The sequence below is a fragment of the Phocoena phocoena genome, chromosome 19 (assembly GCF_963924675.1).
Source record: "Phocoena phocoena chromosome 19, mPhoPho1.1, whole genome shotgun sequence".
Lineage (NCBI taxonomy): Eukaryota > Metazoa > Chordata > Mammalia > Artiodactyla > Phocoenidae > Phocoena > Phocoena phocoena.
The window spans coordinates 590892-618331 of record NC_089237.1 but is presented as its reverse complement, the minus strand read 5'-3'; the positions used below and the strand labels follow the sequence as shown (position 1 = coordinate 618331).

General features: G+C 51.5%; 1 protein-coding gene across 1 annotated transcript in view; it reads left to right on the top strand.

Moving 5' to 3' along the window:
- The window catches only part of PRKCA (protein kinase C alpha), a 364351-nt gene that overhangs the window by 267246 nt on the left and 69665 nt on the right, over positions 1-27440 (top strand). Inside the window, exons 5-6 of the mRNA XM_065897487.1 lie at positions 1344-1472; positions 27019-27175. Coding sequence (XP_065753559.1) covers positions 1344-1472; positions 27019-27175 — 286 coding nt within the window. The remainder of the gene's footprint in view (positions 1-1343; positions 1473-27018; positions 27176-27440) is intronic.

Genomic DNA, 27440 nt, shown 5'->3' with positions numbered 1-27440 from the left:
GATGCTGTAGACACTTCTGCTCGGTGCAAAGGAAGTCAGCAACCACTTGTGCAGGCCTCTTAGTTTGCGGAGTAGGAAAGGGAGTTGGAAAGCCAATGAGCTTCCCAGGATGTACGATACAAGCCGCGGACGGTAGCGCCGAGACAAAGGTACAGCCCAGGGCCCTTTCACCTCCCACGCCCCCCCTGAGGTCCACGTCCTTTCCAGAGGTCTGGCATTTATTCCCTTAAGTTGCACGCTCTGCCCAAGTACTTGAACACGTGATTTGGTCAATGCGGGTCATAGCACAGCTTTTCAAGAGGCTTTGTATTGGCCGGATCAGGGTACGTGATTTTGAACGCTTCCCTTTGGGAGTGAATCCACATTAATTGTGCTTCCCTCGTTGTATCCCTTTTCCTGCTCTCGGTGTTTAATAATCGTAGCCGAGATCCGTTGTCCATGATGCTTCTTGCTATTTAGTTCACCACGTTAAAATTAACCACTGAAGGTGAAAGGGGCATGAAGGCTCAGAAGAGCCTTGTAGCATCCCCTGCAGGATTCACAAGCGTCCCAGGGCCGCCCCTCCTTCTGGAAACCTGAAGGTACAGGTCCAGTAGAGCTGAAACACCTACACAGTCTTCTGTTTGTGCTCAGTGCACCGGACTCTCTTCAGGGTTCCTTTAGTCCATTACAATAAGACTGATCTTTTTTTAATCCTCCCCCGCCCCTTCTCGCCCACGTAATGTCGGCTGGTGAGAAATGGCTTATGCCAGGCGTGTATTTGTTTTACTCAGAATAATATTTAAATATCTGAAGACAGGTTTAACATATCAAGCACAGGTTCTTTTAAAAACAGCAACAAACAAAAGCAATGCACTTAAGCCTCCTTGGAAATACGGTTTACTGAGGAAAGGAACATTTTCTGAATTTCCTTTACTCAACCTGCAAATTCTCAGAAAGGCATAAGAAATTCTTCGGCAGAAAGAATCGTCTGTTTAAAATGTGCATGTCATTTGCCTCTGTGTACATAAAATAGTAATTAGTCTGTGCTCTACATGCATTTACCTATGTGGATTTTGTATGCTGTTATGTATTGGAAGCATTCACAGAAGACAGGGGGGTGTCTTGCTTCAGTTAAGACTGGACAAGTATGGATCGAGTATTTTAAGGACGCTGTCACTGTCATGCAGCCTGTGCTGTAAGGGACATCTGCTAACCGTTCTTTATGTCACCAAAAGCATTATAGCAGAGTATCGAGTTAGAGGGTGGCTCATTTTCACTTCTGTTCATGCAGCCAAAACACCGAGGGAGGGATGTTTCCAGGCCACACGCCCAGCCTCACCCTTTGCTTTCTTGACTCACAGCCTGTGATATGAACGTGCACAAGCAGTGCGTGATAAACGTCCCCAGCCTCTGCGGGATGGACCACACGGAGAAGAGGGGCCGGATCTACCTGAAGGCCGAGGTCACCGAGGAAAAGCTCCACGTCACAGGTAAGGCAGTCTCGGACGGGTGTGAGGTGTGTGGTGCTCCGTGTACTTCGGATCAAGGGCAGGCCAAGACCCGGGCTGCTCGGACGCAGAGCCACGGGGTCTCATGAACATGCCTCCCGGATCCCCACATGCTCAGCGTCAGTCAGGGTCGCCACGGCCGTGCGGATGAAGTGTTCTGTCCCCCTGGTGATGGGCACACCAGAAGCCACTAAGCAAGACGCCACGGGTGAAGGTGGAACCCGGGCGAGGGCGGGCGATGGCTGATCCAGGTGTTTAAGGGCGTCGGGCTGTGATGACCTGATGGGCCCGCCGTGATGGTAACAGCAGCTGCCTCGAGTATTTACGCCTCCTCTGAGTTGGGTGCGGTGCTGAGAAATCCACACAGATTAATTTATCTGCTTCTCACAACTGCTAGATCATTAGCCTCATTTTCCAGAAGAGGAAACCGAGGCACAGAGAAATGGGAACCCTGCAGTGTCTCATAGTAACAGACCCCGTGCTTCTAACCATCACACCACCTGCACCTCACAGACAAGACGGCTGAGGCACCAGAATTCCATGTCCCCAGGCCAGGCGCCCCTCCTCCGGGCCGTGTCAGGGTGCGCACTGTCACAGCACAGCTTTTCCTTTGGTTTCCCGCCAAATGCACACTCAGCCGAGGGTCCTCCAGGTGACGCCCTCTGTGCTGATTACGGTTTATAGTCTCAGGTGGCAGCCTCGTTTCCTTGCTCTGGAGGCCTCTCGGGTACCACCCGTACCGTACACTGCCGTCTCCTGGACCAGGACATTTATTCTCATCAGATCAGCAAACGTACTGTGTTCCCATTTGTATTTAAAAGTGGAAAAACTGACTTAATTTTCTTGTAAATGACAGAAGATGTTATAGGAAAAAAAAGACTTGAAGGGTCTGTTTAAGGAAAAAGCGGGGGTGGGGTGGGGGGAGGAGTCCCAGAGAAAGCTCACTTTGGGGAACATCCTCACTATTTTTTTCCTTGGAAAACAATCCAGTTTTCTACCCAGTGCTGTCCTGTCAGGTAAGAATTCAGGGAACATCAAACAGGGTTTTGAGGTGTTGCGAGGAGAGGGTCCACACACTTTGTGGCTGGGTAACCTGATGAAACGAACCACACACGGCTAATGGTCAGAATGGGACTGTGCATAAAATCCCCGTCACAGACACAGGACCCCTGGTGCCTTTGTGTTTCAGAGAAGTTCCTTGATTTTCTCAAAACCATCCTGCCTGCCCCCTTGAGCTTGGGGCTGCGGTTCTCGCCTGCGTTCCCTTTGATTGGACGGATGCTGCACCGTCACAGCCCCAGGCTTATTTCTCTCTCTTTTTTACTACGGCTCCCTCATGATCAAAGTCCCGTCCTGGGGGCAGGGAGCATGCAGTTTCAGAGAAAATTACCATAAAACAGAGACTGAGTAAAAGTGGTGAGGGATCGCAGCAGAATGCCTGTTGGCTGAACAGCGCCGCGCTTCTCCCAGGCTTTACAGCGACCCACAGCCATGGTGATGTGGTGGACACACAGGGGACAGTCGGAGCTCAGCCGGGAGGGCCCCAGCTCCCTGAGGGCTGGACTGCCTGGCAGGGATTTCAGCGTTCAGCTCGCACTCCTTTGCTTCTGAGTACAAAACAGACTGTGCGTGCTAGACCGGCCCGTGCCTTCTCCATGTGGCGCTGCCTGAGTGTTCCAGGCTCTTCTGTGAGCCTCAGGAGGCTTGCAGGTGTGAAACTGCACAGAGGGGCACAGATGCGCTGTCTGGGGTGGCACACGGTACGAGAGAAAGACCCACCTTGCAGGGGACGGACAGCCAGGTGTATCCTCCTGGGACTCCTATGCTAATCACTCCAACATTGCCAAGAGTTGAACTTGACTCACAACTGTGGAATCATCTTAAGGGAAGACACCCTCCCTGAGTTGGAGACTTTTCATGCATGAAAGCCAACCAGTGTAACCTACGGCTGCAATCTAGGTCACGTCTCGAGAGCGAGTCTGCACGTTTGTGCAGAGACCATGAACTCAGCAGTGCTTTTCTGTAGCAGCGGCAGCGGCAGCTCTCAGTGACTGAGCACTTCCCACGAAAGGGCCACCTTCGAAGCACACATAATTGACTTATTTAAACCTGTACGAAAGCTTATTATCCTTATAGATGAAGAAACCAAGGCACAAAGAAATTAAATAACTTGCCCAAAGTCACACAGATGGTCACTTTAATGGTTACATATTCAACTGATAGAAGTAGAGATATTTTAATGACAGTACCAGTAGGAACTGGAATCTTATCTTAGTTCAGGCTGCTATAATAAATACCATGGACTGAATTTCTCTTGGTTCTGGAGGCTGGGAAGTTCAAGATCAAGGTGCCACCAGTTTGGTTTCTGGAGAGAAATCTCCTCCTGGCTTGCAGGGGCTGCCTTCTGGCTGTGTCTTCACTTGGGAGTGGGGGGCAGAGAGAGAGAGACAGACAGAGAGACAGAGAGAGAGACAGAGACAAAGAGAGAGATAGAGAGAGAGAGAGAGAGAGTCTGGGAGTGGGAAGAGGGAGGAAGGAAGCAAACTCAGTGGTGTCTCCTAAGGGCACTGATCCCATCCTGAGGGCCTCACCCTCATGACCTCATCGCCTCCCAAGGCCCCACCTCCTGTACCATCACCGTAGGAGGTTAGGGCTTCCACATACAAACTTGGAGGCACAAACATTCAGTCCACAGCAAATCTAACTTAAAAATACAGTAGTTATTTGTGTGCAGGAAATTCAGTCCTAAATATAGACATCCAAACTAAAGGAAATAACCCATTAGTAATCATTTCCTTAAGACTTTTAGAGTAATTTTAGATTTTCAGAATCAGAATTAGCCTGGCTTCAAGGAGAACAGAAATATAAACAATAAACCATAACGAGTAGAGCTTATGGTACAAAAAAAGTCACAAAAGTAACACAGAGGGTTTCCCTGGTGGCACAGTGGTTGAGAGTCCGCCTGCCGATGCAGGGGACACGGGTTCATGCCCCGGTCCGGGAGGATCCCACATGCTGCAGAGCGGCTGGGCCCATGAGCCATGGCCGCTGAGCCTGCGCGTCCGGAGCCTGTGCTCCACAACGGGAGAGGCCACAACAGTGAGAGGCCCGCGTACCGCAAAAAAAAAAGTAACACAGAGTTCGCTACACCTTTCACCCAGCAGCCCCTGATAGTCACGTCCTTACGTAACCATACTTTAGGCATCAATGTAGTCACATTTTTCAATAGTACCCGATAAATTTGTGAACAATAGGTACCTATGTTAGTCACTAGAAGTGGTTTTAAAGAGTCAAAGAGAAGACCTCAGGCTTCCTTATTCCAGTATAAAAGGCTGGCGAGGAACACAGGGCAGGGCCCCTCCCTCGCGGTACCTAACACCCTTCCCGCATCACCTGCCTGTTCCCCTCCTCACCCAGCGGGTCTGGCACTTGCGTGTGGGTGTCTGGACAGACGGTTTCCATAGCAACAGCTGCCATTGACCGGGTCCTTGCCGTGTACGTACTGCTGTCCACAGGACTGGACCTTTCCCCATGCCGAGTGCTTTCGTAGTCATTGTTTCCCTGACCCCTCAAGAATTATACCACAGCGTACTGTTCTTGCCCTCATTTTCAAGATGAGGAAAGGAGATAACGTGGTGGGGGAAGGAAATTGCTCCGAGTTCCGAGGCGGAAAGTGAAGGGAGGCGGCCTGAGCCCTATCTGACCCCTGCACCCCAATGCTGTCAGCCTCCCAGGTCTCTCTTGCTAATTAAAGAGGCTCCTCTGGATGAATAGCAAACCCACGCTCGACACCCCACAGCTTCTCTGAGGTGACAGAAGGTCTAAACGTGGGACTTGGGACCAGGGGAGAAAAGTGTAACATGTGGAGGAATTAAAGAACAAACCAAGTCCACGTATAATGAAATGCTCAGTTACGTGGGTGCCAGACAGTCACGTGGGAGGTGCTGGGGCGTACGGCGTGGGGAGGGAAGGACCCCGCGGAGGAAGAGGCTGAAGGACTGTAGGTGTTTGAGAGGCCGGAGGGAAGAGACCTGCAGCTGATGGCTGAGATGGGGTAGAGGAATTAGCCGGCCTTAACGGGAACGCACATCTAAACAGTAAACCATCACGAGCAGGGCTTATGATACCAATGCAAGTCATGTCTTGGAAAATGCACTTAAACCCGAAGCACCTGTGTTAATTGTTAGATTGGCTCCATTTCCATTTGACCTGTGCAGAATCACTCAAATTGAAAAGAATTCCCAAAGTAAAGTAGAAATTCCCAGCGGACTCCTGGGATGGAATCACCCTTTTGAAATCAGAGATCAGTTTCCTTTCGAGATTGGTACGGTATTTCTGGGAAAGGCCTCCGCTTTTGTGGTGTACTTTTATTTTTTGCCTTTGGGCAGTGGTGCTGATGTTATCTGAACAGTGTCATAATTTTTTTTCGTTCAGTGTGCGATTTTAATAGGTTTCCTACATTCTTGTGTACTTTTTATCTGGTTTGGAGGAGTGGTACGAACTCAGCAGTACCACTCGTGGGGACGAATTTTCAAGTTAATGTTGTCAGTAAATGGGAAGAACATCGTATGCTTCGCAGCTGTTTCGGGAGTACATCTCTTCCCCACATAGATGACTGCAGAGGAGTCTGATTTTCTCAGCTACTTTGGGTTGTTAAGTTATGGAGATGAACTTCTAAATGGAGTTGCAGGGTTGGGGGGCACTTCCTGCAGGTCCCAGCGGCCTACAGATCGCGTCCTGTGTCTCTCTTCTAGCTCTGTGTCGGGACTTTGCCCTCATGCGGTTGTCGGTTTAAAGAATACTGCTCCCTCTGTGTGTTCTTCCACTTTTTAATAGCGTCATTGGGATGGAGTCAAGGCGGTGAGGCAGCTTTGCATAATAATCATTCATTCTTTGATCCGACTGTGTGTTATCCATTTATAAGCTGTGTGTCAGGCTCTCTGCGAGGCCCTGGGGGTGCTAAGGTAAGGAAGACATAGTCCTCATGGGGAGAGGACACTTCAAGGAAAGATGCTGGGCCGCAGAAGTGCTTGGTGTGTTCAGGAAGCTTGACCCAGTCCAGGATTTCAGGGATTTTGAGTGCGCCGTGGGGAAAGCTGGGGGGAAACTTCTCTCCATTTTCAAGGGGTTAGGGCTACAGTCATCACAGTTTACAGATTGCACGGGTCATAGGAGTCACGGGGTAATAGTTCCCAGTTAAATACTTCTTTCTCTAGCAGGAGCATTTACAGTTCCGGGTGGCTGTGTTTTCAGCAAGGACAGAGCATCACCCTCCCACCCTGAACTCCAGGCGTGACCCCGAGGTTCACTGTGACCCTCGACTTTCTTTGTCGATTCCGGGACAGGAGGCGTGGCAGGCGGCCCATCGGTCACCTCAGAGCTTTGCTCAGATGCCCTCCCCCCGCCCTGCCGCCCCCGGCAGGAAGGCCTGGGAGTGTAGTAACCTGTTTGGGGCTGCCAGCAAGGAGCAGTTGGACCAAGCCGCTTGCAGAGCGGGAAAGGTATTAGTTGGAGGTCATTTCTATTAAATAAAAGCTTGGCTGTGGGAATCAGATCCAGCTCAACAGCCAAAAGGTGACGCAGCTGTTGTGGCTGGTCCTTCGCTTTGGGATAGAGAGGGGTCCTCAGGCAGCTGCTTCCCCTCAAGTATATCCAGATTGTCCATTACCGGTGATGCTACCTTTGATCACCTGGTTAAGGTATTTTCATCAGATCCCTCCACTGCAAAGTTACCTTCTTTAAACTCATAATTAATGAGGGGGCTGGATGTTGTACTTGGAGACCAGCAACTTTTTGTCTCATGGTTTTGGCAGCCGTGGTCGAGCCTTAATCAGTTATTATACTGACGGTTGCAAAATGGTGATTTTCTAGTTCTGTAATTGCTTCAACGTTCAGTAGCCGGCATTCATCTGAAAGAAAAGCTTTCCCTTTATGTCTCCCTACAGTTTTTTTAAGTAGCAATTTGAGGTCACTATTTCTTTTTTAGTGTCTTTTTAAAATGTTCAAATTGTTCAAAATATGGCCAGCGGGAGCCCCTTCGTGCTGGCTCTGCATCCCCTTGACGTGACCCGTCCATTTTTTCAGTACTTCCTTTCTTTCTGGAGCCTCCTTTCTCTGAGGAACACTGGAGTTTTTTTTAAATGGGAGTGATGATAAGAATCCAAAGTCGGGGTTCTGGGGGTGCTTGGGGCTCCCAGGGTGCTACTGCCTCTAAGCGCTTCCAGTAGACAGAGGCAGGTTTTTTTCTTATGACCTCCCACTGCTGCCTCTGGCTCTGATCCTGGACCGGAGTTCTTCTCCACCTTTCCCAGTCCTCACTGATTCTCCATCCTCCCTCAGTAAGACCCCTGGTCCCCAGTGATGTCAGCATGCCCATTTGTTTGCCCTACCCCACATCACGTGCAGCAGTTTCGGAATCAGTAGAGCAACACCTCTACCAAGAACGAGCCTACTCCATAAAGCTCAAGAATTTATTGCCATTTTAAATAAAGCCTCAGGCGATGCCCCGTCGAGGGTATGTAGTCAGAATGCTGGTACCTGGACTAAATGTTTTCCTGTGTAGCCATGTTGCCCGTTTGGTACGTGGCACCTTCCCGGTCATACTCAGCCTCCTCCATGATGTGGCAAACCGAAAGGACGCTGCTCCTGACGGGATGTAATAGAAAGTACACAGTGTCATGCGCCCGTCCAGTATTGGAGCCAAAACTGTATTACCCGAATCTAATGAGGGAAAAAAAAAAGGTAGACAAATCCAGATATTGGGACGTTCTGCTTGGTAACCGACTGGGACTTTTCAAAAATGTTATTATTGTGAAAAACAAAAACCGTCAAGGGGACTGTTCTTGACTAAAGGAAACTAAAGAGACCTGATAATCGAGCACAATCTGTGACCCAAGAAAATAACAATTCTATAGGACGTCTGGGGAGCAGCGCAGAAATCCGAGTCTGGACCACCCTTTAGATAGTGGTTTTGGATCCACACGACGTTTCTGGGTGGTTGTGGCAATGTGGCTATGGGGGAGATGCTGAAATAGTTGAGGGGCGATTTTCCCTGACGTCTGAAACTCACTTCCAAATGGTTCAGCAAGCACGAAACGCTGAAAGTGCGTGTGAAATACACGCGCGCACACAAAGCCTGTGAGGCGAACGTTAATCACTAGTGAAAATTTTCAAATCAACCAAACCTCCAAACAGTTGAGCTCTGTTAGGTTGGAGCTTCCTGTTCTGGTGGGTACAGCCCTTAAACGCCCTCTGTAGAAATCCCTGTGGGCTGGAAGGAAGCCCCAGATGAACCAGCCTCCGAGCTCCTGACGGGGATGCCAGTAGCCAGCTGGTCGGAACACGGTGAGCCGCTGTGGGAAAGGGGGACGTAGTGCACACCACGGGAGCCGCGGGTGCTGCCGGAGGGCCTGGGTCCTATGAGAGGAGAAACCAGTGCTTGTTGAGCCCCTTCCACGTCCCGAGCCCCTTCCACGTCCCTAGCCCTGGTTGGATGCTTTCCTGTTATCACGACGACCCCTCCGGAAGAGTGCTCTCATCCTTGTCGTCATTCTGTCCCACAGACACAGGCTGCGAGAGCTTGCGTGACCTGCCCAGGTCCCCCGGCTGCTGAATGGAGGCCATCCTGACGCTGGTGCCCAGGCCCACGCCTCCCACCCCCTTACCCTGCCGGCTCCTGGCTCTGGCCGAGGGCAGATGTGTGCCCATCGCAACTCCCTTCCCTTACTACAGATAGGCCCACACTGTGTGGCTACAGTGTTGGCCATTTCGTGTTTCCATCTTCCAGTGAACAGGTGAGGCCACCCTGAGCTGGCCCTTGGCACTGTCGTCATGACCCCCAGAACCCCCTTTTCCAGGGTTTAGATAACAGCTGGCGATAAAAATGGCAACAGGGAACCCAGCCGAACTCCTCCCTGCCTCAGGGTGGAGACCTGAAATGGGCAAGAAGGATGGAAACGAACACCCGTCAAGATGTGTGCCGACCGATCGTGCAGGAGTGGGCCAGACGCGACGGCTGTGTCCTTTGTCAGCCTGCCTCGCCGTCGCGGCCTCACCCTTGCTCTCGAATTCTCAGTCTTGGAAGAAGCCATCTCTAGCTTGGCCGGGGCTTAACATCCAGGCACAGCCTTTGCAAAAGAAAACAGGAACTGCCTTGGAGCTAAAAGCACCTAGCAGCAAGCTTGTCCCAGAGGAGTGCTTGCACACTGCCACATTCAGATGCATGTGCTGACCACTGGTGTGTTTTCTTTTTTTTCTTTTTTTTTTTGCGGTACGCGGGCCTCTCACTGCTGTGGCCTCTCCCGTTGCGGAGCACAGGCTCAGCAGCCACGGCTCACGGGCCCAGCCGCTCCGCGGCACGTGGGATCTTCCCGGACCGGGGCACGAACCCGCGTCCCCTTCATCGGCAGGCGGACTCTCAACCACTGCGCCACCAGGGAAGCCCTGGTGTGTTTTCCATGGATTTATCTACTCTGTCTTCTTCCTTGGTTGGCCATTCCTAAATATCAGGTGCCGTACGTCTGTGTGACCCCTTCAGCAGCCGGTACTTTGCCTGCCTCTGCAGTCTGGTCCCTCCCGTGCCCCGCCCACACCTTGGCACTCCGCATTCGCATCGTGAAGAAAAGCTACGTGCCGTTTCCCCAGGGGGCAGGCTGGTTCCCACCTGCTCATCTTTGCTTGTGCTGTTTACCCTGCTCCATCAGGAGTATTGTTTAACCCTCAGCCCCAGTTCCCTTCATGAAGCCCCTCCTACCATTCTGTGCCCCGCCTACAATGGCCCAGTTTCTCCCCACGCCCTTTCTAACATTTATTTTGTGGTTTTATGTTTATCTGCCTGCTGATCTCTTGCTACCAGACCATTAGCCCTTTGAGGTCCGAGACGGCGTCTTATCTACTGTACTCAGTGCCCTGAATTTGTTTCTAAGAGGTGGGCGTTGAGCAGAGGAGGAGGATGTTAGAAGAGCCCAGCGAGCACTGCGTAAAAAAGACCCAGCTTTATACTGTGCTGCTACCTCCCAAATCCAAAGCAACTCTTCCCATTTTAGCCCTGTATCTGGATCACATGGAAATGATCCTGTTTTAGGCAAATTATTAAAGCCGCATGACTCTTGGGGTCCTTCAGAGAGACACCCATCCACCAAGAAAGAGGTTGCACGTTCTCCAAGGGACGAGTCATCATTGACATCCTGACCTGTCTGTGGCAGAGCTGTCAAGTGTGTACTAGCTAGCAGCGTGTCTTCCTGTGGATTGTCCCTCGTGCGGGGCTCTCTGTGCAGTGATTTGAACATAGCTTTCTATACTGAGTGCACTGGGTGCTTGTGGGAAGCAGCAAGACCAGGATGAGGGGCAGAGGGTCGCCAGTGTCATTTCCTGAAGGCAAGAGCACCCTGGTCTCCAAGCTCAGTGACGTGGCTTCTTTCTCCTGCTTGTAAACTGTGGCGGTTTAGCTGTGGATGGCGAGTCCCCTCCCCATTGCATCCTTGCCACAGCACTTAGATCTCAAATGCCCACCTCCTAAAACCTCGCGGGGAACGGAATCTTCACCCCGTGCCGGCTCTCTGGCCTGAGGGTCCTGCCACTGTATGTCTGCCCGTTGGATCTCCCTCCCCCTGGCGGTCTTGTCGAGTAGGTGGTGGCCCAGTGGTGTACGAACAGCTTGCTTATTTCACCAGATTAAGTTTTACATCCAAGATACTTGGCTCCCAGCCTTGCCTCTTTCGGGAGTTAATTTAGTCTCACGTTAGGTTTGATGCACGTGGTCGCCTTGGGAAGGTCTGAAGTGTTGACAGATGGGCTCAGTCGGAGAAAGATCCCAAAGGTAATAAGAACATCCAGATTCTTTTAAAACTGGAGGTGAGGTGATAAGAGGCTTTTCCAGGTGAAAATCTCTTAGCCCCGACGTGGGAAGTTTAATTAATGTTTTATCTTCAGCTTTGTATTCTCAGATTCAAGACCGTGGTAGAGCAAGAGACAGAGGGCCGAGGGGAATGGCTTGTTGTTATGTTGTCTTTCTCTCTGAGGACCGTCATCTTCCAGAAGCAAATACTAATACCAGTCCCCTGTTGGCCCGAGGCCTCCGGTAGCCCCTGACGAGTATGCCCCTAAGAGAGTCAGCTCCGAGCCCATCTCCGGTGACCAGGAGTGTAGGGGAGAGTTGTTGGTCTGGGACAGTTGAACCCTTTCCCTGCCAGCTAAGCAGGTGTCACACGTGATGCTCAGCCATCGCATTCCTGGTGGGGAAGCCTAGCAAAGGCCACCCCGCCCTGCGAAGATGGGGCTCCCTCAGCGGAGCCAGCGAGAGCACATCCTGCCAGTAACCTCACGTAAAGCTGATAGAAAGAAGGTTGGTTTCATTGGGCCTTGTCTCTTGAGGGTTTGGCTACTTCAGGGTGGGGAAAAAAAAAGAGAGCCAGCAAACATTTTTGTCTTTGTCTGCCACGCTGATGTGAACGCTTATGATCTTGTTAGCAACTGCCTGGGAGCCAGGCCTGATGTAATTTCATTTAATCTCCTCGGTTATTTTCAGTTCAGCTCAGTCTGTTTTCAGCACGGATGAGGGGAAGTCATCAGGTGGAGGGGGGCGGCCGAGGGAGGGGCAGGGGGAGGTACCTTCCACCCCCCCCCATTTACTCAAGTTCCCCCCTCAGTTACTCAGGCTTAAGCCTCCCTTCGTGGAGATGGGTCCCCAGACCAAGTTCTGGTTCCCACCAAGTTCCTCTTGGGTCTCATCACCTTGTTGCTCTGAGTAAAGAAATGTTCTGTCAGCCCGGGGAGAGGCGCGGCACGGAGGAGATGGTAATTATGCAGCCAGAAATGCACATGGGACAGTTCTCTCTGGTGCCAGCAGCGAGCCCAGGAATGACACCGTCCCCTCTCTCCTAGCTACCTGCGCTTACCCATGTGTTGCTGTAGCTCTTTCTCTTTGCGGTACTTTGATGCTCTGCGATTGGAAATTTGGGAGGCGGGATGCCAGGGTTCTCCCAGTTTGATGGGTTTCGTCTCAGTCCCTGTGTTAGACAGAAGCTCCCTCCTCCGCGCCAGGTGCACAAAGCCCGATGCTGCTCCGTACGCAGCCCGCCACACCCACCCCAGACGCCAGCGTCCGGTTCCCTAAGAGCGGAGCCTGCGCGCGGCTTGTGAGTGAGCTCTCCAGGGTGATTCTCACGCACGGTAACGCTGGGAAACTGCGGCCCTGTGTGTGTCTAGTCTCGGAGTAGATTCCGTTTTCTTATAACAAAGCAGGGGTTGGGGGTGGGATGAATTGGGAGATCGGGATTGACATAGATACACTAATGTATACAAAATAGATAACTAATAAGAACCTGCCGTACAGCACGGGAACTCCACTTCGCTGTACGGTAGAAACTAACACAACATTGTGAAACAGCTCTACCCCGATAAAAAACAATTTTTAAGTGCAATGTTGAGACGGTAAAACAGTTTAAGAAAACGTCAGTTGATATGTCCAACTGCTCTGTTTCTAGATCCTGAGACATTTTCATTTTTATTACTTTTCAATAGAGAAAAATTTCTCCATCAAACTGAACAGCTGAAGTTTTGAAAAGGGCAGAGAAAGGCTTTTCTCCGATTTCTAGTGCAGTCAGCAACACAAGAGGTTGAAACGGTCAGCTGGCAAAGCATACAGGCCCAGGGAGGTGTACCGCAAAATCAGGAAAGTAACAGAAAAATAAGTAAATAAACCAAAAAACAAAAAAACGATGCCCGCATGTTTGGGATGGGGTTGGGGGGCAGGGAGTTATTAGGATCAGAGCCCTCCACTCCCCAAACAGACGCACATGTGGAAACGCAGCAGGGTCTAAAGGCAGGAGCGAGTGTTGGGAGGGGGGTAGCTGCCGATTCTGGCCTTTTATCCTAAGGCTGCACGGCTCACCCAGAGGCGGCCCCGCCCCAGCCCCTGGAGGCCAATTCCAGGGTAGTCCTGGCCGACTAATACACCAGGATGCCAGTTAATTTACGGTGTCCACGTGTCTGTCGGCTTGATCAGAGCAATCTCTCCAGTGTAGTCAAGATACCCAGAAGGCAACTTGTAATGAACCCATTTTATTGATTCGCCGTGTGAAACACTGTCCCGTAGACTGTGAACGGCAGAAACCCCCTGGGGAGGTGCCTTCTTTCCCAGTAGACAGACGTCAGGGGGCTCAGGACACTGCCAAGTGAACGTGGAATTATAACAAGGGAACTGGGTAAATGTTTCATGGCATCTGGCTGAGATTTAACATTTATCTCAGGACAGAGGCAGCTGTGCTCCTGGGGCCAGAGGCCCTTGAGGTTGAATAGACGCTTCTCTGTGGGCCTTTTCGCAGGCATCCCTGGCGTTTGCCTCAGCACCTCGGCTTTCTCTGTCTTATTTGAACGTACTCATGCTGGACAGCGGCCGGTCTTACACGTCTGGGAACCTTCTGTCTTCTCAGGGGACTTTGCCAAGCTCTCCTCTGATCCAGTGTTGAAAGAGCCTGGAGTTCGTTGATATCCAAAGATGACCTGTGCTTCCCTCAGCGCTTTGTTTCTGAGGGACAAGAAATCACTTCATTTTAGCTCCGAAATTCTACAAGTCCCTTTATCCTAATTCTTCGCAGAGTTATCTTCCCCCAGTCTGATTCTGTCTTTCTAGATGATCTGTATGAAGTACCTCCGAGTAGTAGAGGTGGAGTGTTGAGCTCGACTGCAGACCTGTGGCCGCACCTGCAGCCTCACTCCCAGCCCTTCCCCACCCCAGCTCTCGGGGGTCAGGGGAGCCTCCAAAACTATGTGCAGAATTTTGTATCTGCATTCTGGGAGGGAGAGCGGCCACAGCTGTCATCTTCCCCATGGTGTCCTGTGACCGCCCCCCCCCCCCATATTTAGGAATGATTTCCAGGATGAAGGACAATGAGAAAGAAGCATCACTTAAAGAGTTTGGAGAAACAGAGTTTTCCCCCCAGATTTTTCACCCAGCCAAACTGCCGTTCGTAGCACATATTCTCATCTATGCGAGGGCTCAGAAGATACACCACCCACATGCCTCTCTTGAAAACAAGTTATTTAAAGCCCAGCTAAAGAGGACTGCAAGATGAGGGGGAAGCAAAATTTCAAGTTCCGGAACAGGAAGGTCACAATACATAAGGATAAAGCAGTAGCATTAAAATCGGCTGGACATCTTGATGTGAAAAATACAAAAAACTATAAATCATATAAAAATCATAACAATGATTAGGAATCCCAAAATCTAGACAATTTTATGGTAACAAAGATGGAAAATGGGATGGGTGGTGATACGTGAGGGATGAGGTAGTAGAACGTAGCACGCACAAGTCTTCAGACACGGGAGGGAGGTGGGCAGAAGATCCTGTCTTACTCTTTGACAGTCAGAGAAATGTAGAATTTTTTTAAATGGGGCTGAATTTTTAAGACGGTCATCAGTAGAATTAAAGCAAGATTTATAGTTTCTAAAATTTCTGGAAACGATTAAGGCAAACGAAGCACCGTATAACAGAGGACTGAAAACAACAAATAAGGAGGCGAAAGAGTGATCGATAACAAAAGTGGGCAGAGGCCGTTCAGAATCGAGTTTAAGAATGTGCTGGAATCCCCCTCTCCCCACTAGCTGGTAACCCGTGCCAGGTACCCCTGAATCCCTCTCAGTCTCAGCTTCCCCGTCTACAAACCGTGGATTCCAAGTAGGGTTATTATGGGGGTTTTAATATGTCCAAAGTTCTGAATGTTTCATCAGGCACAGACTTGTGCTTAAAATACAGTTTTAAACTTACCATAGTTTTCAGATTAAAAAAAAAATCAGCTATGCATATTTCTATTAATGGAATTTGAACCTTGTAGGACAGGAGAAAAATCTTTCTCTTTCTACCCTTCCGGCTTCTCGGCTGGGGCTCTGTAACGAAAGACAAATTAACAAAAGAAAAACAAACCCATTTCTTTAATGTAAATGTTACATGACACAGGGGCCTCCGTAAGGCAATAAAGACCCAAAGAAACTGTTAAACCGGAGTGTTTTTGTACCAGGTTTAATGAAAAGTGGAAAGTCGTGGAAAAATAAAGGACGGAGGAGATGATCTCAGAGCAGTGAGCTGGGGGTGGGGGTGGGTGCTTCGTGAGGCCTGTCCGTCCGCATCCCTCCCAGTCATTCACCGTCTGGAGATAAGGATGCCCCTCTCCTCCAGGTCTGGGGAAGGCACTTCTCACATGAGGGTCTGAAGACCTGCTTCACGGGAGACGGGAAAGGTCAGCATCCCCTTCCTGCACCTGCCGTTTCTCAGATTCCTTCAGAGGAAAGTGTGCAGTCTGCCAAGGTGTCCTCTTTTGGGGGTGGGGTGTCCTGAACCCCATCAGCATAAAGCAAAATGACCCACGAACACTAAGAATAAAGTATGGACAGAAATTTATCAGGCGAACAGAAAAAGGGCAGCTGAAGTGGAATTGCCCTGAGTCAGGAAACGAGGCACCTGGATGCAAAAGGCTGTATTTCAGAACGCGTTGGGAATCTCGAGCAATTGAAAGTGCAGGCTCGTTGCAGGAATTCCCAGAAGGTTGAGTGTGACAAAAGAGATGGCCTGATACCAACAGGCAGAAGCCACCTGATCCAGTGGAGAAGGGAGGGCTCATTTCACGGATGCTGTTGGGAAAGTTGTCTAAACGTTTGGAAGAGAAAAGGAAATTGGATCTTGCCTCACACTGTACACCAAAATAAATTTCCAGTGGATTTAAAAGTTGAATATAAAAAAAGAAACAAAATAATAAAAGAAAACCTAAGTTACTATTTGGCTAACCGCAGAAAAGGCAAGGATTTTCTGAAGGTGAAAGAAATGGAAGAAATAAAAAAGGAAAATTTTGACAGATCCAACTGTATAAAAACTTAAGCTGCTGTGTTTCTAGAAGCATGAAATCTAAATGGAGTTGCTGCAAACATGACAAAGGGCTGTTACCATTCCTTCATGTCTGAAGAACTCTTCTGACCTGGTAGGAAAATTCTTTAACACCCTATAGGACACTTGAACAAGGAGGAAATCAAAGAAAAAGAAACACTAATGGCCCAATACCATAGGGGAAAAAAAACCCTCAAAAATAACCAAGGAAGCCAAAATTACGATGTTATTTTAAACTTCTGTCCCCACAAAAAAGAAATATTAATGGCCAAATAACCGTTTCGGGGAGGGGGGAGTTAAACTTCACAAATAAAGGAGCCACAGTTACAGGGTTGTTGTCAATTTTTATCCCCCCACCCTTCGTAAGACCTCGGTATGACTTTGGGGGAGTGACGTGGCAATACGTGTCAGCGTCTTGAATGATTTTTTCCCTTTGATCCACTTCTAATAATAATAATGTAGCCTGAGGAAGAAACCAAATTCAGATGGATATTTATGCATGAAGATGATCTGTTGCCATGTTATTTATACAAAGGTGAAGAATTTTAGCTATATAGATGGCCTGAAACAGGGAATTGATCAAATAAATTATGATATAGCTGGAAAATGGGGTGTCAGGCATTTAAAATGCTTTCAAAACAGGCCTTGTTATGTTATAAAGGCAGTTTCTAGAACTGTGTTCCTAGATAGGAATTCTATAAAAATAAATATTTCAGTATAGATACATGCAGAGCAAAGAGCCCAGCAGTAAACGTGCCAACAGTGGCGCTCTTTTACAGTGGAAGTATCGGTGATGTTAATTTTCTTCTTTATACTTTTATGTATTTCAGTTTTTGAATGATGAGTATATCCATTCTTCTCATAATAAGGAAAATAAGTGTTTCTTAAGACCTTCTGACATTGTTTATACAGAATCATTTGGGGCTCTCATAACCTAGAAAATATTATTTCTCTCACAACCAGATTCCATTTCCTTTGGGAACATCGGGGTTATAGAACTTCAATAGCAATTATTTTCCACTAACCGGAAGAAGGAAAGTAGTGAGATACTTATGATTCTTTTCCAAGGACAAAAAGTTGCTTTTTCTCTTCTCACACCAAACTCCTCTAGGTTCTCTTTCATAAGTTTTATGGGATTTTGGTTGAAGAGTTGCCGACTCGAGTTTCCTGGCATTGAATGCCCCTGGATTTCCTGGGACAGAAATTACATTCTGACCACCAAATAGTGAGTCTCACCAGTGAAACAGAACATTCAGTGAATGGGTCCTGAAGTGGGAGATAGTGAGGGTCCCAGAATCCGGATGTATGTACCAGTGGGGGAGGGCTGAGCAGCTGTATTTTTAGTGTAGCTCATTTTTCTTGCCTTTGTCTTTGGCCATAATGGAAGCAAATAGGACAAAACATATGGGTCACATTTTCTTAACATGGAAGAGATCAGATCCGGAATTCTGTGGGTTTTGACACAGACGGTGTCAGCAGACTTGACGCATTGTAATTAGATCAGACGGAGCAAAGCAAACAGCACCAGGAGCCCAGTTTGTTCACAGAATCACAGTTTTGACTGTTACCCAGTCAGAAATGGCTCGTTGTGGCTGATGACACCTTTGCATTTTATTCCTGAACTCCAGAGAGGTTCTGCACGCGAATGGCCCTTTCCCGAGTGTAAGTGGTCCTTTCCGGTATGTTTCCCCTGAAATCTGGGGCCATGTCACGTCCTTTAGCCTTTGTGGATCAGTGACCCTTTCTTCAGAGCAGTTAACGTTTACTGAAAAGTGCCCGCCTCCTTTTGGCCCGGCTTTACTCGCCATTGAAAAGACCTGTGAGGTTTTTCCTTGTCCGAGAGTCCCTCCAGATGGACGCGTTATGAACTGCAGCCCAGAGAAGCGGCGTTTGCCAGTGTTCCAGAAGTCTGCTTTAGCTTCTCAGCCCGACGAGGATCCCCGGGGCTCTCGCAGGTTGTGCTGACCAGGTAGGGGGGACACCCAGGTGGGGCCTGGTGCAGCCCCTGCTCTCGAGCTGCTACGAAGTCTGTGGAGATGAAGTTCCGGTGGGCGGGGGAGGGAAGGTCCGAGAAGATGGGTGTGGTGCCCAGGTCAGGGCTGTAGCCCTGGGAGGGATGGATGGAGCGTGGACCCCGGGCGGCCCAGGGGACAAGGGTGGCGTGGAGATTCGACGATTTAGGAAACAGGTACTGAGCGTGTGTCGCGGAGCTCCTCTAGGCAGTAGGGCTTCAGAATCATTAGGAGCAGAATGACGGGCCTCCTCGGCGTGGAGGGAGTATCGTGGCGGGGTTAGCGGTGAGCGTGATGGGTTGGGTGCGGTTAGCTGTTTAACAAACTTAACAATCCACCCGTCAGGACCGGGGCCAGCTCCGGTCTTGCCAGGTGAATGTGGAACCGGGTGTGGAGTGTCCCTAAAACTGAGATAGAAATGTTAACGTAAACAACAGAGAATGGAGGCTGTGGACCTCTTATCTAGGTTGGGAGCCTTAAAACTGCCGTGTCATTCAAGCTGTGATTGAAGATCTCTCTGTCCCGATTCATTCGTGAGGGAGTGACGTGGCTTTTGTGTGTCCTTGCTAAAGCGCCCTAGTGACCGGTCCCACGAGTCCCCATCAGCTCCCCATCCAGCAAATGTCCATCCTTCACTGTGGGAGAAATGACCTTCTTCCGCCAGATCAAGCTTGGCCACTAGGGGCACCCGTGAGTTCATGGAGAACCGCGCAGCCTGCGGGCAGCCTGCCCCACCAAGGCCTCCCTCCCGTCCAGGAGCGGTCCCAGCCCGTCCTCACTGCGCATCGCGAGGGCTGCTCCGGACCCCTGCCCGCCCCCGGCAAAGTAGGAGTCCCCCCAGAGGGACACTCCCTCTCCCTTAGACGCAGGTCCTGAAGGGTGTGGAGAAAGGAAGGTCCCTCTGTCCTTGGGGCACTGGCTCTGAAGGCATCCAGCAAGGATCCCCAACCCAGGGCCCATGGGTGCCCGAAAATTGTCATAAGACTGTAATCCTGTGTTCAGGGAGCTTGTGGCTTAAAGAGAAGGAAGACGGGCCCAGGGTGCTGTCAGGTGGCCGTGTCACCCAGCACCGTGGACACCCGTGTGCGCCAGGGAGGACTCGGGCGCTTTCGCCCTCTGCGCCCGCCCCTCGTGCCGGCCGAGCCTGTCCTCGCCCTGCCTCCGCGGCGACCTCCTGGGCCACCCGACAGCCTGTGGCCTGGCGGGTCCTGGCCCTTCCCGGGGCCCCGAGCTCCACCTGGGACCTGCCAACACCGGCCGGGGCTCATCCCCCCGATGGCTCAAGGAGCTCAGATCCCGGCCTGCTGGTAGACAGCTTGGCCGCCCCCCGAAACACCTCGTGCGAAGGACGTTCGGTACATCCTGTTCCGGAAGCAATCTGTCACCCACCAGTCTCCTCAGCAGAATTTGCCACGAGTTCTGGCTTCTGGTGCAGAACTGACAGACTCTGAGACACGGCTTCTCCTCTTGCAGCATCGTCAGCGGAGGCCCGAAGGAGAGGCAGAAACAAGCCTTGGGAACAGGGTGTCTTTCCTAGTTCCGTGACCAGGGAAGGAGCTCTCTGGTGGGGCTGGGCTTCGGAGCTGCTCGGCCTGGTGGGAGGGCTTTTCCCCTTTTTCTATCTGATGCAGCCCATCGGTGCTTGAGACGCTCCTGAACGAGGCCCCCCTGGGCTGCCGGGAGGGAGACTTTCTCAGCAGGACAAGCCCTTAGCTCTGCGAGCCCAGCCCGATGGAGTGGGAAGCCCAGGGGCCTGTCCGTGCTGGTCGCTCCTCCAGTGGATCCGCTGGTTTGCATCCAGGGCTGATGAGCACACATTCCTTTAAAATTCCCACTTCCAGAGAAGCTGTTGCCTGATTCCAGAACGGCCCCATTGATGCCTTATCACGCTCACTGTTTGCACTTGGGTGTGACCGGGCTGGGGGGAGGGGTTGGCAAATTGCAGCAGGTCAGGGCCCCCAGGAGGCTGCAAATCTGGTTTGTCTAGGAGAGCAGACTCCTGTGCAGACCTAGAAGCCTCCTGCAGCCTGGGCGGGGAGGAAGCAGGCATGAGTAAACGCGAGAGGTGTCGGCTCCCGAGGTTCTAGGACAGGACGTGAGAAACAGAGGACAGAGGTGAACTCTGGTTCCTGTTAGGGAACACGCTGTCTCTCCTCAGCCCCAGCCCAGGACCCTCCCACGGTTTAGGATGAGGTCAGAGTTCACAGGGCTCAGGAGGAGCCAGAAGGGCCCAGAGGCTCCTCTCCCGGGTCAGTCTCTCCTCAGACATTCGCTGTGTCGGTGGTGGTGGTGGTGGGGCTTGGCTCTGTGTCAGGGATCCATGAACTGTGGCTTGAGGGCCGGATCTGGCCCACAGCCTGTTTCTTTTAAATAAAGCTTTATTGGCACACAACATCGTTCCTGCGTGTGGGTGGGCAGAGCTTCCCCTCTGGCCTCCTCAGTGTCATGAGCGCTGGATGCTTTCGGGCCCCAAGTCTTGCGGACACTGTGGTCTCGGTCCAGGCGCTGGCCTGTCAGTTCTTAGGCTGATGTCAGCCTGTCCCAGAGGCCCAGCTGTAGAGACCACTTAGTAACCAGAACACCCCAGCGTACTAAGTGATTTTAGAATTGTACCCTGGAAAGCACTGCACTCACATCTTTTAATCCGGTGCCACAGCCGCCTTAGCTAAGGTCAAGGCACCAAAGCAGAAACGGAGTCGTACAGCTTTACTGTCCTTCCCACCAGCCCCTCTGGGCCACGTCCACAGCTCACCCTAAGTGTGTTCACTTATCCCTCCACGCTCGGCTGCCTCCCTCCTTCCAGTGGAGGCCTGTGTGGTCTCTGCTTCCTCCCCATGGTCTGGGAGAAGCCGAGGCCAATTTTACTACCTCTCCCCTGGGACTTCACCTGGACCGGGTCAGTTTTATCCAATAACAAGGGAAAGCTGCCTTTTACACAATTGCTAGCCATCCCCGGCCTGGCCGCTGGTTGGCTTTATGTAGCAAGCAGGTTGTAACACCTCTCTCTGCCTCTGAGTCCCCGTCTACAGGTGGGCTTGTGGCAGTGTGAAGAGCTCACACCAGCGCCTGCCGCGCAGTGGTCTCCCCAGGAACGCGGTCCCTTCCCATCGCCGCCATGTCCACTAGCTTCCTGGGAAGCAGAGAGTCAGGGACCAGCTACATCCTGCATGCCATGTGGTCAGGGCCAGCCGTTCTCAATGGAGAAATGACAGACCACGCACACCCCCAGACCCATTTCCACCTTCTTGCTAAAGGCGAATCTCTTAGGAATGAAATAACCCATCAGATCTCTCTGTCGTTAAACATACATTCAAGTGCGATCGTATTTTTATAAGGAATTAACTTACAGGTCTATAGCTCTCTGATAATTCTCAGAATTAATGCTCTATGTTTGAGGACATGGCTCACGGATTTGGGAGCCTCCATCACTCTGCTGCCTGATGGCAGACGACCCCAGGTTCCCTTCCATGACCCCAGACCCCATTCCAGGATCACGTGTCCACAGACGCTGACCCCAGGTTCCATTCCCTTCCACGACCCCAGACCCCATTCCAGGATCACGTGTCCACAGACGCTGACCCCAGGTTCCATTCCCTTCCATGACCCCAGACCCCATTCCAGGATCACGTGTCCACAGACGCTGACCCCAGGTTCCATTCCCTTCCATGACCCCAGACCCCATTCCAGGATCACGTGTCCACAGACGCTGACCCCAGGTTCCATTCCCTTCCATGACCCCAGACCCCATTCCAGGATCACGTGTCCACAGACGCTGACCCCAGGTTCCATTCCCTTCCATGACCCCAGACCCCATTCCAGGATCACGTGTCCACAGACGCTGACCCCAGGTTCCATTCCCTTCCATGACCCCAGACCCCATTCCAGGATCACGTGTCCACAGACGCTGACCCTTTGCCAGTTTTCTGCTCTTGCCTGTCCCCCCGGCATGTTTGCACGCACGTCTCTTTTGCTCTTTGTAACTTTAAACGAAGAAGAGTTTGTGGGGGGTTTCTGGTAGTGTCGGAAAACATAACATTTGCTTTTCCTTGCTGTGGGGTAGGATTATAGCATCTCGTTTACTCTTGCCTTTGCTGTGGAGCGAGATTGGAGGTGGCAGGGGCTCACAGGGTCCGCACACACTCCACAGGCCTCCCGTTCACAGCAGGTCCCTGTTCTGAACCTTTGTGCTTGTTGTTGGCTTTTTAAACAGATGCCATGAGCAAGCATGCTCTTAGAGGGAGGAAAGAAGGCGCTGAAAGCAGAGAATTATTTTCTAAAGCAGAACAGATCATTTGAAGGGCTGCGTGATCCTTGAATCGGAAGGCACCTCTTCGGGCATCACCGGTGTCCCCGCCCAGATGTGAACTCTGTTATGGACAAGGTCGCTGTGCGTCAGTGACGACCAGTCCAGTCCGCGGGCGCCGGGGATGCAGCTATGTCCTCGACAAAACTTCCGCTTTGTTAGCCTTCAGAGCCTCCCCTTGCCCCGTGCCCGGCCGGAGTGCCCTAAGGTGACCTCAGCGTGAGGTTATAAACCCCAGGGAGGCAGGCAGGTGGGACGGGGGGGGGGCTCTAGGTGGGTTCGGGGGTGTTGGCTCTTACGTTAGGTGACGAGGATGAGCTCAGGGGTGTCTGTTGTATTGTCACACTTGATAATTTATGCTGCATATATTCTCGGGATCAAGAGACCATCTGGACCATTCTCTGAATGGATCAAGGATTGCATGGAATTGGGGTTTTGTTTTTTGGGTTTTTTTTAATCCCAAGCTATTTTGGAACAGCTAAGAGCTGACTATTGAACTTTGGCGTGACCCTGAGGTCTGGAAACTCCGTGCTCTATGAACTGTCCTTTTCGTAAGCTTGGTTTCTTTACCCTGAGGAGACAGCCCTGCTTCCTGGACTGGACACGAGGGCCAGGTGGCAGCGGTGGTGGTGACGATGATGTTAGAGGTAGCAAACACTGTGTAACACGAGCAGTGATGGCCAGTGCTTAGGCCACAGCTCACACACGCCAGGCCCCCTTCTCTATTCATTACATGTATTGGCTCACTTAGTCTTCACAGCAGCCCCACGAGACAGACGCTGTTGCGGTTCCTGTTTTGCAGATGGACAAGCCGAGAAGTGGGTAACTTGTCCCGAGTCATACAGCTAATCAGCATTGGAGCAAGGCTTTGAAGCCAGCTGCCCACGCTCCTGGCCGCTAAGTTATCCTTTCCCGAGCGCTCAGCCGCCACCTGCAGCCTCTGTCCCACACGGTGAGCCTGACCGTCCCTGTGCGCCCTCGGCTGGGGTCAGGCAGTCCCTGGCTACGAGCCCGTGGGCGCGGCTCGCCTCCCTGAGAGCGCCTGGCGGCCACCCCTCCTGCCCACAGCTGGGGTCAGGCAGTCCCTGGCTACGAGCCTGTGGGCGCGGCTCGCCTCCCTGAGAGCGCCTGGCGGCCTGGCGAGGGCTGTCCAGTCCAGAGCTCATGTGAGCCTCCCCCCATACGCCTGGACACTTAATTCAAAACTCACGTGTCCCGGGCTCGCCTGGCCACCTATATCAGGCGTCTCTGGGGCGCCGTGGAGGTATTTCTCGATCTCCATCATCTTATTTGAGTGGATTTTGTCCAGAAGTGATCTCTTACGTTATCAGGAAATCATGGAATCCTTCAACCCCATGCTGCTTTTTCTCAAGGCTGGGCTTGACATCCAGTCCTTTCAAAATAGGCACCTCAAGCCAAAAGATGGTCATGTAATTATATTCTATATTTCTGTTGAAGTTCTGGAGTGACAGCAGACGTTCACTCTGAAACAGCGAATGCCAAGGTGTCACACAGTTCTTCACAGCAGAAGCTCTCAGGCCAGTTTCTGAACGTCTGAACGTTCGGGGTTGTGTTCAGAAACCTGCATCAACAGCAAGGATAATCACCATTACTGGGTTCTTGCTGTGTGCCTGCCACTGTTCCAAGCACTCTACATGTAGGAACGTACATAATTCTCCTAATTTTCCAGATGAGGAGACCAAGGCACGGGAAGGTTAAGTCTATTGCCAGGGTTACACGGCCACAAAGCAGCAGAGCCAGAACCCAAACACAGGCAGCCTGGTCCCCGAGCCCACATTCCAAGCAGATGGGACCCCGAGCTGGTGGCTCCCAAGCCTGATCAGGTGTCCGGGCAGGTGGACTCTTCTCCACTGCGCTAAGAAATTGAAATTTGGACCTACCGTCTACTTGGGTGACAGTTGGAATTGATGACTCTTTTCAACTTAAATGATAGTGTTTCAGTAGGAAGCTCACAGCTTTAATCCCATCAAGACTTTAACTCATCACCATTCAGAAGACATAGGCCGTAGATGGCTGTGTGTGTGCTGGCCGTCAGGACTCTCGCTCTTGGATGGAAAAGCCAGGGCCCACACTCATTCTGCACCTGGCAGGACTCTTGGCAGCCTTGACGGTTCCTCGTTAGTTCATCTGGGATGCAGCCTCCGTGTTAGACGTTCCGGAGCTTTGTTCTGCCTTTTAAAAAGCGTCTGGTTCTCATTTCAGTGATCAGTTGGAGAGAACCTTTGGCCCTTCCATTCTCCGTGGGAGAACTCCATTTCTATGCTCAAAGTTTTCATCTTTTGTGATACTCGGGTTGCTGTTTCATTCTGCGTTGCGTTAAAACCTCCGTGAGCGTGGGGGAATTCTCAGGTGTCCAGGGCCCCTGGAGACCTCCTACCTCACTGAAGATTTTGAAATTGTGGGCAGAGGGATGAGGCCGAAACACTGCGTCTGGGGTGTCGTACGTGCTCACGTCGTGCAGTCTTTTTTCTCCTCCACCATTTTCCAAGTTGCCGACAGTATAAGGCATTTTATATACGTAATTTCATTCTCCCAACAATCCTGTACCCCTGGAAATATGCCCCTGTTCACTTTTCTAGATGAAGAAACAGAGGCTCGTGAACTTAAGTTTCCAGTACTTGGGGTTACACGATAGAGGTGGGCTTTGGAAGCAGGTTGACTGAGCTACAGATCCTGGGGTGCGTACTTGATTCTGTCTGTCCCCTGCCAGCTGGATGAGGTTAGGTACTGTCTCACGGGGAAAAATCCTTGGAGGGCGTAAGTGGTGTACGAGAAACACACGGCCGGCTTCTCTGTGGCTTGTCGCCCTGAGGCAGCTCACTGCCCCTCAGACCATTAGAATACGGTCCCACCTGTCACCTTCCAGTGCCAAGGCTTCCAGGCAAGGAAGGTGACAGCACTCAGCGTGTCCCCGGGCGTTCGGGCAACGCTCGTCTGTGGCTTCTGCCGTTATGGCTCTGCCCGGAGATCCAGTGTCTTTAGCACCCTTCCATCCCCCTCTATCCCTGCCCACTGCCAACGCTAGCACCTTCTTCTGAAATTCTTCCAAACCCCTCATTTAACAGTCAAACTAAGCTGACCATCTATGCTAACGGGCTGGAGCAGTGGTCCGCCAGCTTTCCCACAGAATCACCCGGAGGCTTGGTAAACACAGGTCACCTGACCGCACCCCCCTGCCCAAGTTCTGACTCAGCCGGTGATGCTGACATTGCTGGTCCAGGAGCTGCACTGTGAAAGCCGCTGGCCTAGAGATCCTGGTCCCAGGTGGATGTGTCCCCATGGCACCCAGCTCACCGGGGGCCCCGATGATGGGAGATTTCAGCCACGTTGGGGAAGAGGGTGAGGAAGACATCGGTGTGCGGGCTCCGGCCTCTGTCCCTTCTTATCAGAGTGATGGATGATTGACGGGCGGGGGCTCCGGCCCGCGCACTGTCACGAGCCTCCGCCAGCTGCACCTCTGAGCCTGCCTTCCTCTGCGGGAGAAGCAGCCTTTCCTCCTGCTTATTTTGCGTTTGCATATGAGTGCTTCTTCATCTAGAATATACGTTGGGGTCACCTGGAGTCTTAGGAAACGCTTCAGAGTCTGAAATTCTGGAGTGGGGCCTGTGAGTCTGTGTGTCTCCTCGGTGCCCAGGTGCCGCCCCAGGTGCTGCGGGAAGGTGGGCCTGCCCTTGGTGTCAGGCTGTAGCCCCTGTGAGGCACCTCCTGCGTTACTGCCTGTGCACGGGTAGCTCTAGCCCCTGCTGCACAAGGGTTCACCTGGAGAGCGTCTAAAAACTTGCCCCCGCCCCGACTAGAGATTCTAAGTTAGTTGTGAGCGTTGGAATTTTCAAACCCCCTCCCACGCGATTCTAACATACAGCCAGTTTAGAAACCACCAGCCTTTGCAAAGGAAAGAGATGACTTCCAGGCGTTCAGGTGCCGCTGGGCCGCGGACTAGTCTGCCGGTTGCTCGGGTGGGGAGGTGGCCAGTCCCCCAGAGGGGCTGCCAGTGGCCCCTGGGGTCTCGTTACGATGCAGTTGCTGCTTCGCAGGTTTGGGGTGTGAACCCAGTGTCACAGGTGCTGCTGGACCAGGCTGATGCCGAGTCTCAAGGCTTGACCACGGGGGCCTCCCCAACACCCGTTACCCCTGGCCGGGGCGGCGGTGGGCAGCTCCTCTCGTGTTGAGGGTCCGAGGCTCTTGATCCAAACCTCCTCTCCTTTCAACGCCATCTTGACATCTCTCGATCAGCTGGGTCCTGACGCAGGATGCCCGGCAACGAGGGTCTGTTCTAATTTTGTAACATTGGATCTTTCTTCCTTCTCTCTTCACAGTACGAGATGCAAAAAATCTCATCCCTATGGATCCAAATGGGCTTTCAGATCCTTATGTGAAGCTGAAGCTTATTCCTGACCCCAAGAACGAAAGCAAACAAAAAACCAAAACCATCCGTTCCACACTGAACCCCCAGTGGAATGAGTCCTTTACATTGTAAGTTGAATCCTCTCTTCCTGATGGCTTTCCTCCCTCACATTGTTAGCAGCGATGAGCTGGGCTTTATAAACATCTTTAAACATTGCTTCATCCCTAAGCCCTTCTCCTGTGGCAGCTAGAGAGGTAGCTGTGGTCACCCCTGTCTGATGGATAGAAACTCGGTTTACCAAGACTTACCTGACGCAGGCCGCAAATTACCGTCAGTAACTTCTGTACAAAAAAATTCTTTTACGTTACAGATGATATAAAAATGTATAGTGTG